At 47.2% G+C, this 14,712-nt stretch overlaps 1 protein-coding gene across 1 annotated transcript in view; it reads right to left on the reverse strand.

Annotated features, from left to right (window-relative positions):
* The window catches only part of GPCPD1 (glycerophosphocholine phosphodiesterase 1), a 941,421-nt gene that overhangs the window by 845,695 nt on the left and 81,014 nt on the right, over nt 1–14,712 (reverse strand). Inside the window, exon 2 of the mRNA XM_086927681.1 lies at nt 13,244–13,324. Coding sequence (XP_086783807.1) covers nt 13,244–13,289 — 46 coding nt within the window. The 5' untranslated portion in view covers nt 13,290–13,324. The remainder of the gene's footprint in view (nt 1–13,243; nt 13,325–14,712) is intronic.

A 14,712-nucleotide genomic window follows, 5' to 3' on the forward strand; every position in this document is an offset into this window, starting at 1 on the left:
AGGGATATGAATAGATGTACTGCAAGAGTCACATAGGAATGTTAGAGTAGAAAGGTCTACTGCATATACTAGTGAATACAGTCATCTCTATATACAGAAAAAATGAGTTATATTTAGAGGGGTCGGAGTGGGACGCAGTGGGTGGATGGATGCATGATGGATGGATGTATGCATGATGCATGGATGTATGGGTGGATGCATGGATGGGTTGTTGGTTGGATGGGTTGGTGGATTGCATAAATTGTTGAGGGATTGGCTGTATATATGCATCTATCCATACACCCATCCATACACCCATCCATGCATGCACCCATCCATGCATCCACCAACTCATCCATGCAAGCATTACAACAACAGCCCGCAGCTCTCCTTCGTCTCTCCTCGTCCCCCCTTCCCTGAGCCCGCAGCTCTCCTTCGTCTCTCCTCGCCCCCCTTCCCTGAGCCCGCAGCTCTCCTTAGTCTCTCCTCGCCCCCACTTCCCTGTGCCCTGCTATTGTAAATGACAATGCCATTTATTTCTGTTAAAAAAAATATCAATAAAAATAATGTCAAGAGCAATGCCAATAGCTCTAACTTTAACAAAGGCAAAACCATTGCATTGTAAATGCTTGTTTTTAATCGTTTTAATTATTTTTATACAGAAAACAATCGCAACAGTTGTTACAGGGTTTGAAAAGGTAGTCTTGTTCCTTTTTTTATGCTTATTGCTGTATTCTGTAATAAAGCAGCGACTAATGAGGTGAAACCTTTGCCCAGATAGCATTAACCAGTGCACATGATTTGCCTTTTCTTGTTGCACGGAGTGGGCGGAGCAGACAGTCTACTTCGCAGAGTTGTAGGCATCATTGGTGCTGGAGGTACTGGACACCAGGATCCCGTGGCATAATGAGACAGCTAAACCTCAGTTAAGGCTGTCGCACTATCTTTCCTTGCTTGCATTAGGGCACAATACACACTTGCTGTACCAGTGTTTCAAACTGGCTAGAATCGCAATCCGGAAAGCGGCTTGCTTTGGTGCTACTTATTGATACAGTAGCGTCAGCCCCAATAAGCCTGGCACCAGCAATAAAGTAACAAGCATTTACAATGCAACGGTTTCGCCTTTGGAGAAGTTAGAGCTATTGGCATTGTAAATGACAAAATGTTTTTGAAAACAGATAAATAAATGGCATTGTCATTTAAATTGCCAATAGCTTAATCTCTCGCAAATGTGAGACCTATTGTACCCTACGGACGAGCTCAGCAGACAGCAATTACTACCACATACACACACACCAAGAGCCAGCCACACACACCCAGAGCCAGCCACACACACCCAAACCCAGAGCCCCACACACACACACCCAGAGCCCCACACACACACACCCAGAGCCCCACACACACACACACACACCCAGAGCCCCACACACACACACACCCAGAGCCCCCCACACACACACACACCCAGAGCCCCACACACACACACACACACACACCCAGAGCCCCACACACACACACACCCAGAGCCCCACACACACACACCCAGAGCCCCACACACACACACCCAGAGCCCCACACACACACCCCCAGAGCCCCACACACACACAACCAGAGCCCCCCCCACACACACAACCAGAGCCCACACACACACACACACAACCAGAGCCGCCCCACACACACACAGAGCCCCCCACACACAAAACCAGAGCCCCACACACACAAAACCAGAGCCCCACACACACAAAACCAGAGCCCCACACACACAAAACCAGAGCCCCACACACACACAACCAGAGCCCCACACACACACAACCAGAGCCCCACACACACACAACCAGAGCCCCACACACACACACACACACACAACCAGAGCCCCACACACACACACACACACCCAGAGCCCCCACACACACACACACACCCAGAGCCCCACACACACACCCAGAGACCCACACACACACAGAGCCCCAGACACACACAGACACCCAGAGACCCACACACACACCCACTGGAGCAGTCACACACACCCACTGGAGCAGTCACACACACATACACTCTGGAGCAGTCACACACACATACACACACACACACTGGAGCAGTCACACACACATACACACACACACTGGAGCAGTCACACACACACACACTGGAGCAGTCACACACACATACAAACACACACTGGAGCAGTCACACACACACACACACACACACACACTGGAGCAGTCACACACACACACACACGCACACTGGAGCAGTCACACACACATACACACACACACACTGGAGCAGTCACACACACATACACACACACTGGAGCAGTCACACACACATACACACTGGAACAGTCACACACACACACACACTCTGGAGCAGTCACACACACACACACACTCTGGAGCAGTCACATACACACACACACACTGGAGCAGTCACATACACACACACACACTGGAGCAGTCATATTGCGTTGCCACGTTGTATTAATGGATAGTGCGTGAGGGTCGGGAGGGGCCCTGAGAATACTTATTAAAAGAAATAACTTTTAGTTACAGGATTCTAGCTAAATAAAATAAGTACACAGAAACTGGTCTTACAACGCGAACTGCACCGGCAGGAGAGGTGGGTATGAGTGAAGAGAAGCCGATTCAGCAAAATGGTCTTGCACTGACTCGCGGACCGGAAATAAATCATCCACCTATTGTGCTGAGTCACTGAAAATAGGCACCAGTGACGCCATCTCACCGGTGCAGGCGGGGCAGTATTGTTCTACGAGGAATAGCCAGTTCTAGCCTTAAGGTATTCCTTATCACCTGCAGTTAGCATCCTCGCTGCTAGCTCTGACAAACAAGCACAAGCACCACGAGCACACGGACAGCGGGAGGGGGGCGGGAAAGGAACGGAGAGCGGGAGGGGGGGGGGGGGCGGGAACGGACAGCGGGAGGGTCGGGAACTGGATCAAAACAAACGTATGTAAACATACAAAGTGAAAAACACACTTATAAACAAAATGCTCCTTACCCGATTGCCTCGTGGGAACTCGAATCTTGCAGCCAACTCCAACAACAATCACTTGTAAAAAGAAGAAAACAGGCCGACAAAAAAAAAAAAAAAAAATCACACCCACTGCCGCGATGACGATCATAAGTGGGTGGAGAGGGAAAAAAATTGCGGGAACGCCCCCGAATCTGGTCCTGCCTTGACGGACAGATCCGGCTCCCAATGGCTAGCCTCCATTTATGGAGCTAGCCAATGGGAGCCGGGGGACGTTCCTGAAGCCCATATGGTAAACAATAGATTTCGCCTGCGCCGAAAAGCTGCGCAGAGCGCAGCCTTCGGCAGGCGAAACCTAAAAAGGGGTTGCAGTCTTACAAAACTGAGTTGGACTACATGCTTCTCTCCTATGCAAGTATAAAAAAAAATATTTGTTAGTCTTTTATTTTTTACTGTTCTTTGAAAAGTTATTTCTCTCTTTCTCAAAGCTTCCCGTGCGCAAGTAGCAATATCCCTAGATAGAGAGCTACCGAATTTGAATAGTAGAGGGCCAAAGAGTACACAAGCCGTCAACTACAGAATAAATCTTCTACTAAAGGGCCATCCTAAGGTATTAGCTCGGTTTTGATTATGAAGAGAGAATTTCCCAATAACAATGCCACCGTATCAAAGTTTAACAATTACATTTGTTTAAAAACTGAAAAGGCTGTTAAAAGGGTTGGCAGAAACAATTCCAATGGAAAACATAAGAAATGTTAAAGAAATAATAGCTTATCTGCAGAAGTAGAGCAGAAATCTGCCGGGAATCCTTCACAGCTTCCTTCCAGACAACGAGCAGTAGAAATCTGAACTATGGTGGCCATTAGGAGAAGTGGAGTTTAGGGCACATGCACCACACTGGCCTACGTTTGAGTGTTTTAACTGGGTGCATGCGTTACTAAATCGGTCGTGTCAATGTGTTCCCGCCATAATAAATTATGCGCTAATGTGTAAATTACGTGGATAAGGATTATCAACATAATAATTGATAACTCCACGATAGCGAACAAATAAATTACAGTCCTTGAACGTTGTTCGTGAAACTTCCCTAACTAGTTAGCCTAAAACTCCTACTGGCCTTCCAGCCCGACATTGTTATGCAACTTATTGCAGTCCGGTCCTACCACAGCATACCTGCAGACACGAAGGTCCTCGGTGTCCCGACAGACAGCACATTCCATCAGCATGAACAAAATAAAGGACGACTCACTTTCGAGGACTGTTCAGGTCTAGTGCACTCAAACTGAGCATGTGCATCAAGGCATGTCAGACATATTGACACCGTCAAATACGCAAAAAGGACTTGTGCATGACACCTCCAAGGTACTGGATCACCAAGAACTTTCACAAAGGTAAATGTGGATGACCACAAGCCCGTCATGATTCTTTACTTTACACATCATTACATTTTCTTCAAGTTTCAAAAATAGATTAGATTGAATTATTAAATACATTCTACGCAAAAATAATTCAGCGCAAAGAAAGTGCAGCAGCACTGCTTCCCCAACACTTAATGACACCTTTGTAGTGGTAGTCAGAGAAGAGTGGGAGTGCTAACAAATTGAGTAATATCAAATGATGTTCAAAACGTTAACTGCAAACACAATAGTACTTGCCTACGCAAGAATTATTGGATTCATCAGTGTGTACTTTTAGCTATGTTGTACAGCATCACGGCTGCTGTGCAACATGGTTGAAAAGTAATTTTTTAAAAGCGCCATCACCTGGTTAACACTGGCATCTAATGCCAAGTTAATGTGGTCCTCCCTATAAATTAATTAAGCCAATTGGGTTTGACCGTAAGGAAAATAACCTGTTTAATTTAGCTACGGTTGCTTCCCACACATCTGTTTGAGGCTCGACAAGAGCAAGCACCTAACAGGGTTTGCCAACTGCTCAGCCTTCCAGTCCCACAGTTGTACCAAGAACTCAACTTGATGAGGGTAGGACTAAACAGACGACATATGATAGAACAGTAACAAACAAAAGGAACACTAGAATTTTTTTTTTACATCACTACATAACTTCTGCACAAGTATAATTTCCTTTGCATATTTCACTGAACAATCTTTATGCTTATTTGTTAATAAATATTGTTAAAATAGTTAACTAGTTTTTGTCCTCATTGAGTGTGCCACTTAATCAAATCGTATCACCAAAAAGTACCCAATTGAGAGCAATAAGGAGAGAAAGTACTAACCCAGTCAGTACAAGACCGTTGGACCCCTACAAAGCCAGGGAGAGGGGTAGGGCGGGGCGGGCGAAATGTGTACCAGAGCAGGGATTCTTAGCCTTTTGACTTCTGTAACCCTCCACTTAAACGTTATTAGAACCCAGGAGCCACCACTGAATTATTACTGGAATCCAAGTACTCCAACTTAGTTATTACTGGAAGCCAGCCCCCTTCTGCCTAAGCATCTTTGACGATTTAAACAGCAAAGCAATATACAAACCATATAAAAACACGCATTCATAAAAATAAAAAAAAATACTCAATTGCCGAAATAATTATTTCATTCACAACCATAAAATCAATATCTAAATTTTAATAGGAAGGTTGGAGCTTTTTATTTTTGATTCAATTGATGGCTCTCATCCCCCATACTACAGTCTGGTTACTGTATTAGCACTGCTCCCAACATTTGAGGATGCAAATGAATATGCTACTTACTAGTATGCATCTGTTCTTGGCATGTAGGGCTGCTAACATTCATATCTTTGCATTAGATCGCCACCTAGTGTTGGGTCCGGATGATCGCACATTGTTGTCCTGGAAGAGTCTTCGAAGTATCCTGAGATGGGTGGCTCCTCCCCTGGACTACAGTGCGCATGGGCATCGGCTCCATCCCCAGATTGTTTTTCGCCATTGTGGCAGAGGATGGATTGAAAAGTGTAAAGGATGTCCATGCTAATGATTGAATACAATAGTATATCTGCAGCTGCGACAGGCACCGGGGAGGAGGGTGGGCGATATGAATGTTAGCAGCCCTACATGCCAAGAACAGATGCATACTAGTAAGTAGCATATTCAGTTCGAGGCATGTGGGCTGCTAAATTCATATCTTTGCATAGAATACATAGCAGTCCCTCCATCAGCGGCGGTTGCCCGTGCCAGCTGCAGAAACCTGAAAAAGTGTCTTGAGAACAGCCTGCCCTACAGCCGCTTGCTGTTTGGAATGTACATCAACACAGTAGTGTTTTGTAAAGGTATGTGGTGTAACCCACGTGGCTGCTCTGCAAATGTCCTCTAGAGGAATGTTTCCAAGGAAAGCCATGGATGCCCCCAACTTGCGTGTGGAGTGTGCCTTTGGGGGTATTGTTAAAGTGCGCTTGGCTTTATGATAACAGATTTGAATGCACTTAACAATCCATCTGGCTATTCCTGCTTTGGAAATTGGGTTGCCTTTGTGTTGTGGTGAGAAGGCAACAAAGAGTTGTTTTGTCTTCCTAAAGTGTTGTGTCCTGTCTATGTAGTACATCAATGCCCTCCGTACGTCTAACGTATGGAGCATCCTTTCCGCCACTGTTTGTGGGTTCTGGAAGAATGCAGGCAAATCGATAGTTTGGTTGAGATGAAAATGTGACACCACCTTTGGAAGGAATTTGGGGTTAGTACGTAGTACTACCCTATTTGGATGAATCTGGATGAATGGCTCTTGTATCGTGAGTGCTTGCAACTCACTTACGCGTCTTAGTGACGTAATGGCAATTAGGAAAGCAACTTTCCACGTTAGGAATTGCAGTTCGCACGAGTGCATTGGCTCAAACGGTGGTCCCATCAGTCTGGTGAGGACCACATTGAGGTTCCACACGGGAGCTGGCGGTGTTCTTGGGGGAATGACTCGTTTCAGGCCTTCAAGAAACGCTTTAATGGCAGGCACCCTGAAGACTGAGAGATGCTGCCTATTTTGAAGGTAAGCTGCGATGGCGGATAGATGTATCCGAATAGAAGTGAACGCTAGTTTGCACTTATAAAGGTGTAACAGATAGCAAATGATGTTAGGGATAGATGCATCTAGCGGGTTTATGTCATTGTCTGCACAGTAAATGACAAAACGCTTCCATTTTGCGGCATAGCATGCTCTGGTTGACGGCTTCCTCGCCTCCTTGATGATGTTCATGCATTCAGGAGGTAGGTTTAGGTATCCAAACTCTAAGACTTCAGGAGCCAGATCGCTAGGTTGAGCTGTTGCGGATCTGGATGCTGAATTTCTCCATGGTTCTGCGTCAGAAGTCTGGGCGTGAGGCGCAGCCTTTGATGCGGGACCACTGAGAGTTCGAGGAACGTGGTGTACCATGCTTGGCGCGCCCACGTTGGAGCAACTAGGATGAGTGTCATGGAGTGTTGCCGTAGTTTCCTCGCCACCAGTGGTATCAGGGGTGTCGGGGGAAAAGCGTAAGCAAATTTGCCTGACCAGTTCATCCATATCGCATTGCCCTGCGATTGGGGGTGTGGGAACCTGGCGGCGAAGCTTTGGCATTTTGCGTTCTCCCTTGTGGCGAACAGGTCTATGTCTGGACGCCCCCACCTTTGGAAGTACGGCTGGAGTACCGATGGATGTATCTCCCACTCGTGCATTTGATGACTGTATCTGCTGAGCAGATCCGCCATCTGATTGTCCTTCCCCGGGAGGTGTTCTGCCATGAGGAAGATGTTTCTCTGAATGGCCCACTTCCACATGCTCTGAGCCAGGTGAGACAGCTGTGGTGAGTGGGTGCCCCCCTGTTTTTGGATGTAGTACATCGCGGTCATGTTGTCCGTCCGGACTAACACCACTTTGTTGCACAGATGTACAATGAAGGACTTGAGTGCCATGAAGATCGCCATCAGTTCTAGATAGTTGATGTGCATCTTCTGTTGCTGCGTCGTCCATAGTCCCTGCACTGTGTAAGTGAGCAGGTGTGCTCCCCATCCCTGGAGAGATGCGTCCGTTGTCAGGATAACCTGTGGCACTGGCTCCTGGAACAGTCGGCCCTTGCAAAGGTTGTGTGGAGTCCACCAATGCAGAGAGTTGTATGCCCGACTGGTAACCAACACTAGGTCTGTTAATTGTCCCTGAGCCTGTGTCCACTGATTTGCTAAGCACTCCTGGAGCGGGCGCATATGCAACCGTGCGTGAGGGACTATGAAGATGCAGGAGGCCATCATGCCTATCAACTGCATGAACACTCTTGCTGGAAGTGAGTGTCCCGGTCTGAACTTCTGGATTAAAGACTGTATGCCGTCTATCCTGACCTGGTTTGGTTGTGCCGAGGCCGTCAGGGTATTGATTGTCGCACCCAGAAACTGCCGGACGTGTGCCGGCTGAAGGTGTGACTTCGGGTAATTCAACGAGAAACCCAGGTCGTGAAGGAGGTGAATGGTAGTCGACATGTCCGCGGCGCACTGCTGTTCCGACCTGGCTTGAACGAGCCAGTCGTCGAGGTAGGGGTAGACATGGATGTTCTGCCTCCTGAGGTGCGCTGCTACAGTCGCCAGACACTTGGTAAAGACCCTTGGGGCAGTTGTGACTCCGAAGGGTAGGACTTTGAACTGATAATGCGTGCCCTGGATAGTGAACCTGAGGTACTTTCTGTGGGACGGATGTAGCGGAATGTGGAAATAAGCATCCTTGAGATCCAAGGTTGCTAAGAAGTCTCCTTTGTTTAACATAGGAAGAATCTGTTGCAGTGTAAGCATGTGGAAATGCTCTGACAGTATGTACAGATTGAGGGGACGGAGATCCAGAATTGGTCTGAGAGATCCGTCCTTCTTTGGAATGAGGAAGTACAGGGAATAAACCCCTGTGCCTTCCTCCCCCACTGGCACGAGCTCGATTGCCCCTTTTTGCAGCATCACCAACACTTCCTGCTGCAATAAGTGCAAGTGCTCTGCGGACATAGGTCTTTGCCTTGGTGGAATGTTGGGTGGAGTGGACTTTAACTCTAGACAATAACCGTACTGGATAAGCTGTCGCACCCACCTGTCTGTGGTGATGTTGATCCAGACGGGCAGGAACTGCTGTATTCTCCCCCCGACAGGTGTTAAATGGTCGGGGGGCAGTGACAGAGAGTCACTGGTTGCTCGGGGCAGAGGAGCGTGAATTGTTGCCTCCTTTGCCACGTCCTTTGTTGCTGTTTCCCCTGTAGCCCCTCTTGTTTTGTTTGGGGTACGAGGACTGTGCTCCACCTCTAGGGAACTGTGACTGTTGACCCATTTGTCCTCTGGTGACTCCATGGGCACCTGAGCAACGAAAATTATTGCCACGAAACTGCTGAGATTGTAGGGCCCCCATCGATTTAGCGGTTTCAGTGTCCTTTTTAATCTTTTCCAGGGTGGTGTCAACATCTGGACCAAACAGTCTATCCGGATTGACTGGTTGATTAAGTATGGTTGTTTGAATGTCAGGTTTGAACCCCGATATGCGGAGCCAAGCCTGTCTTCTGAGCATGACACTGGTGTTAATGGCCCTAGCGGCTGTGTCCGCGACATCAAGTGCGCACTTTATGGCCGCGTTGGAGATCAGTTGTCCTTCTTGTATAATCATTTTGGTGCCCTCTTGAAACTGCGGAGGCAGGTGTTCTACAATCTGCTCTAGTGTGTCGTAATGTGATCTATCATAACGTGCCAGTAGTGCCTGTGTATTTGCAATACGCCAGAAATTGGCAGCCTGTGCAGCCACTCTTTTGCCTCCTGCCTCTAGCACTTTGGACTCCTTATCCGGGGGAGGAGCTTCACCCGTTGTTTGGGAGTTGGCCCTCTTGCGTGCGTTTGCTACCACCAAGGAGTCAAGCGGCAACTGTCCTCGAATGTATGCAGGGTCTGCAGGCGCTGGTCTGTACTTTTTTTCAATACGTGGGTTGACCACCCTCGCCCTGGTAGGCTCTTTAAAGATGTCCGCAGCATGCTTGAGGACCCCTTTGAGCATAGGCAGGGTCTTTACATTTCTTTCCGAAACTGAAAATGTGTCGAATAGAAAGTCTTCCTCAACTGGGTCAGCATGCATGTCCACATCATGATTAGCAGCTGCCCTCTCAATGAGTGCATGAAAACCTGCAGAATCCTCCGTAGGGGATGCACGTGTACTGAAAGTCTGTGGGTCTTGCCCCACATCTTGGGTGCCTTGGTCCCCAATGCCATAATAAGAATCTGGCTGTGCATCAGGTTCATTTACTGGGAACGTGTATTGTTCATCTTCACCATAGCCCTCACTTTCAGAGTGGTCTGGAGACGGTGTTGGGCTCCTTCCCAGAGGGGGCTGGATAGGTTCCATGAGGCCTGAGGCGTCCTGTGGAAACTTTTTCTTCTTTAGGGGAATGACGTAGGATTCCACCGGCTGCGAAGTGATCTTCCTTTTATAAAGGGTTAACTTCCCCGTGTCCGCGTCTATGAAACACTCCGAATCCTCTTCAGGGTCGAGCACTTGACCCGAAGATGTCCCTGCCGTAGAAGATTCCGACTTCTTTGGCGTCGATTTCGAGGAAAAGGCCTTTGGCACCACTTTTGGCGGTAGAAGGAAGAGGAGCTTACTTGCCGGCTTGACCGGGACGTCTGCCGCCTTCTGCGTCGATGGCGTTGGCGTCGACGAAGAAAAAGCCTTGTCTTTAATTCTTTGTAGTGAAGCAGCCACGAGAGATGCGTCGGTGACCGATGTCTTTGGCACCGACGAGGTGGCCTTGCCTTCGGATGCGACGTTCCGTTGGTCTTTTGGAGGGATGGACGGCGCCGACCCCGAGTCCCTGGAGCGATGCGCAGATGTCCCCGTTGGAGCCGGGGCTGTGTCGGTTGCCTTGGCAGGCTTCGCCGGCGCCGGCGCGCTTGTCTTGTGCGTGCCACCCTTTTTAGAGGATCTCTCCTCCGGCGCCGATTTCGACCCTGTGGAATCGCCGTGTTTCTTCGACTTCTGCGGACCGGAGGTCGACGGAGTCGATGAGGCCGCCGGTTTATTTGTTTTTGCTGTTGCGACCGCCATCTTAGGGACGATTGAGTCCTTAACTTTCGGTTTCGGTTTCGGGTCGGCCATTTTAGGTGCAGTCGAGACCGTTGCTTTCAGTTTCGGTTTCGAAACCCTCGGCGCAGCAAGTATGTCCGTGGCCGGGCCGGCAGGCGGGGCCGTGGCTTGCGCTACAGGGTCTTGGGTAAGGCCGACAGGCGATCCCGCGACCCTCTCCTGATGTTCGTCAACTTCGGGGCATAGCTCGTCCCCTGAGCTATCTTCCTCGGCCCCATAAACCATAACGTCGTCCCCTACCTCGTCGACGTATTCAAGGCCTTGACCCACGACTCCGTCGTCGTCATATTCCGAATCAGCCTCGACCTCCGTCTCAGGCGGGGAGATTTGAAGATGATGGCTCTGGTCCTCCTCTTCTTGGTCGCCGAAGATGTTATCTGGATCCGGGGCCGCCTGTTTGGCCACAAGGCGCACTGCGCGCCGAATCGTGAGAGTTTTCTTCGACCTGAACTTCGCACAGGCCCGGCAACTTCCTTCGTCATGGTCTGGCGAAAGGCACTTATTACAAACCGGGTGTACGTCTATATGTGGGTATTTGGACCCACAGAGCGGACAGAGTTTAAACGGACTCCGCTCCATGTTGGGAACTTAGTGTCGAGTCGCGATGAGAAGGCCTCGATGTCCGAAGAGTAGTAAAAACTCCGGTGATTCCGGCTCCGAGAGACGGAAGAACTCGAGACCGTACGCAAACAATACCGACGTAAAGAACCCAAAGCCTTTTGGCCGTAAAAAGTGATGTTTATTCGGTTCCGACGGAGAGACGTCGAGACCGCATCCGAACCCAATGGCGGAAAAAAACAATCTGGGGATGGAGCCGATGCCCATGCGCACTGTAGTCCAGGGGAGGAGCCACCCATCTCAGGATACTTCGAAGACTCTTCCAGGACAACAATGTGCGATCATCCGGACCCAACACTAGGTGGCGATCTAATGCAAAGATATGAATTTAGCAGCCCACATGCCTCGAACCTTAATTTTAAGCCTCCAATTTCAACACTCTGACATTTACAGAATGTTTTAACTTTTTCTATTTGGCTTCTTTATTTATATACACTTTATTAATCGGTTACTACTTAATTTTCTGAGCAGTTGCGAACAGTATTGCGTATCAGCGTGTCTTTCAAACCTGAGCCAAGTTTACGGTGATGTCCAGTCATTGGGTTCCACTTAATTATAAAACACCCCAAGCATAGAGCAGTCGCTCAACATTGAAATTATTTTAATGTAAAAAAAAAAACCTAAGAAAAAGAGGAGTCAGGACAATTAGTTCAAGACACAAACACTGGAGTAAAAAGGCGAAATTAAAAGTTCTTTGACAGGACGTGGGTGAAGGGGTCAAATGGAAGGGAAAAAAGATATACCACCATGGAGAAATCTAATGTTGCCTGCGGAACAACATACTATCCAAACATAAATTACAATGAAAATCTTGCATTAGTTTCCTTCACAAGGCACTTGTGCAGCAGCTCTTGAAGAAGTCTGTTAAAATGCCCAAAATAAAGAAAGTCAGGTGCGCTTCTGTGGGCTCTACACAATGTAGTAGAACTAAATGAATCAAAAACACATCATACAAGCCACATATGGCATAACTACGGAGAAGATAGTCAACAATATTCACTCTATATCTTACCCAAGAGCCAGGTTTTGAAAGCTATATTACATTTTATAAGATTATATTATGCCTGAACAAGGAAAATGTTGGCCTGCTATGGAAGTCTAGATCTTAAAATATCAACCCCCCCCCCCCCCTTTCCGGCATCCAAAGATTTTTCTTTCTAACTACTCATTGAGGGCCAATCAACATTAGCCACATATCATCACACACAATATAACCTATTGTTCACACATGGATAGAAGGTGGGAGAATGGGGTTTGAGCCAATAAATTATCATCATTATGGTATGCCTTATTGAGATGGGAAGTTCATTTAAATGAGGTTTCACCCATAGCACTATTTCTTACTCTTAGCTCCAAATACGAGTTCGAGTGTAGTATTTATGGACTGGAATTAAAACAGTTTTGGCAGTTTTTGGCTCCTTCTTGCCCCTGGGTTGAGGTTACAATCAAAAAGGTCCACAGGTTGAGGAGAAATGTTATTTGGTAACAACTAATGAAGCAGTACATTCCTCGTGTAATACACTACTTGGATTGGTTCAATGTTTGACTTTCATTATCCAGTATATTTAAAACTTTTATATATTGGTTTATAATATAGTGGTAATATGAAATAAAGTACTCTTTACCTGGTATAGTTGATGCCCTCACTTGAAAAGTGATTTGGGTTGCCATAACTGTAGATGTTTAGGTCACTGAAGAAAACGTTCCTATTGGAAGAAAAGAAAAAGGTTGTTCATAAATTTTACCAAGAGCAGCAATATCAGAAAGACAGCTGTTCTGACTTCAGCCAACTTCATAATCAGTAAAGTCACTAGGAACATCAAAAAAGAGCCAATAGAGAGTCACCAAGGCAACAACTTGTGTCCTCTAAAGCATTCTCCTTAAAAAAAATTACTACATTTACACTTAGAAAAGATTAACAGAATGTAAAACAACGAACGTGACTGGCCCCACACTTTTACAGAAGCATTGGCACTACCAATAGGTCCCCATATGAATGTACAGTCAAGCCAGACCTAAAAAGCAATGTGCATTAACTGTCCTCCTCCCATCTGTGCTGCTGCCCGATAGAAACACCATAAATTATCTGGTTCTCAAAGACCCTTAATAGCATTGAAATGGCATTTGTGTGCCCCGAAAAGTGCAAGATTCGCCAGTTGGACAAATAAACTAAATGATCACAGCTGTGTGAATGGCAAGTATTTTTTGGGGGGAAGCACACAACTTCTTCCCAATCAAAAAAGGTACTCTTGACTTCTAACACGTAGGTGAAGCCAATGGACCTTCCCTGGTGATACTCACATAATTATGTGGCAATTAATTGTAGTGCTGTGGTATTGTGTGTCGTGGAGTGGTATGTATGGAGTGTAATTATGAGGCGTGGTGTTGAATTGTGTGGCATGTTGTGGAATTGCGTGGTGTGGATTGGATGTATGTGATGTGTAGTGGAATGGAATTGTGTGGAATGTAATGAACTTACGTTGAGTGGAATTATGTGCAGTTGAGTGTGTTTATGTGGAGCGATGCTATGTGGCATGGAGTTGATGTGGAGTGTAATTAGCTGAGTGGATGCATGTGGAGCGTAATAATTTTTTTTTTTTTTTTTAAATATATTTTTATTGCAGGAATTAGTAAATCGTTACAAAATCGACCAGCATTATAACACAAGCAATATCAGCGAAATACAACCCTCTGTCCCCGCACCGTAAGTTCCGTACACAGCCTTCCGGCCCACAACCCTGGGGTCGGGCGGCGAAATTCAATGGGGGCTCAGAAGGATGTCAGAGCTGGTCCGGATGATCCACTGTCCGTCATCTGCTTTTCCAAACAAGCCTATAAACCCAAAAGAAAAACCCCCACCCTCAAAATACTACTAACCAAAGTAAATCCCACCCAACCCCGCCATCAGCGCCTGAGAACAACCGCAACAGGATCTGCTATGGGACCCACGGGGAAAGCAACAGGACTAATAGTGCAAATGTTTTAATGGGACTCGGGGCGAGTCGCTTCTTCACCTTCAGAGTCGCTGGGGGCGCAATAATCCCTGAGGGCCTGCACTAACATTTCCCACTCCAACGCTGCCTCCTGCGCCTTC

The sequence above is a fragment of the Lissotriton vulgaris genome, chromosome 6, assembly GCF_964263255.1.
Source record: "Lissotriton vulgaris chromosome 6, aLisVul1.2, whole genome shotgun sequence".
NCBI classification, from domain to species: Eukaryota; Metazoa; Chordata; class Amphibia; order Caudata; family Salamandridae; genus Lissotriton; species Lissotriton vulgaris.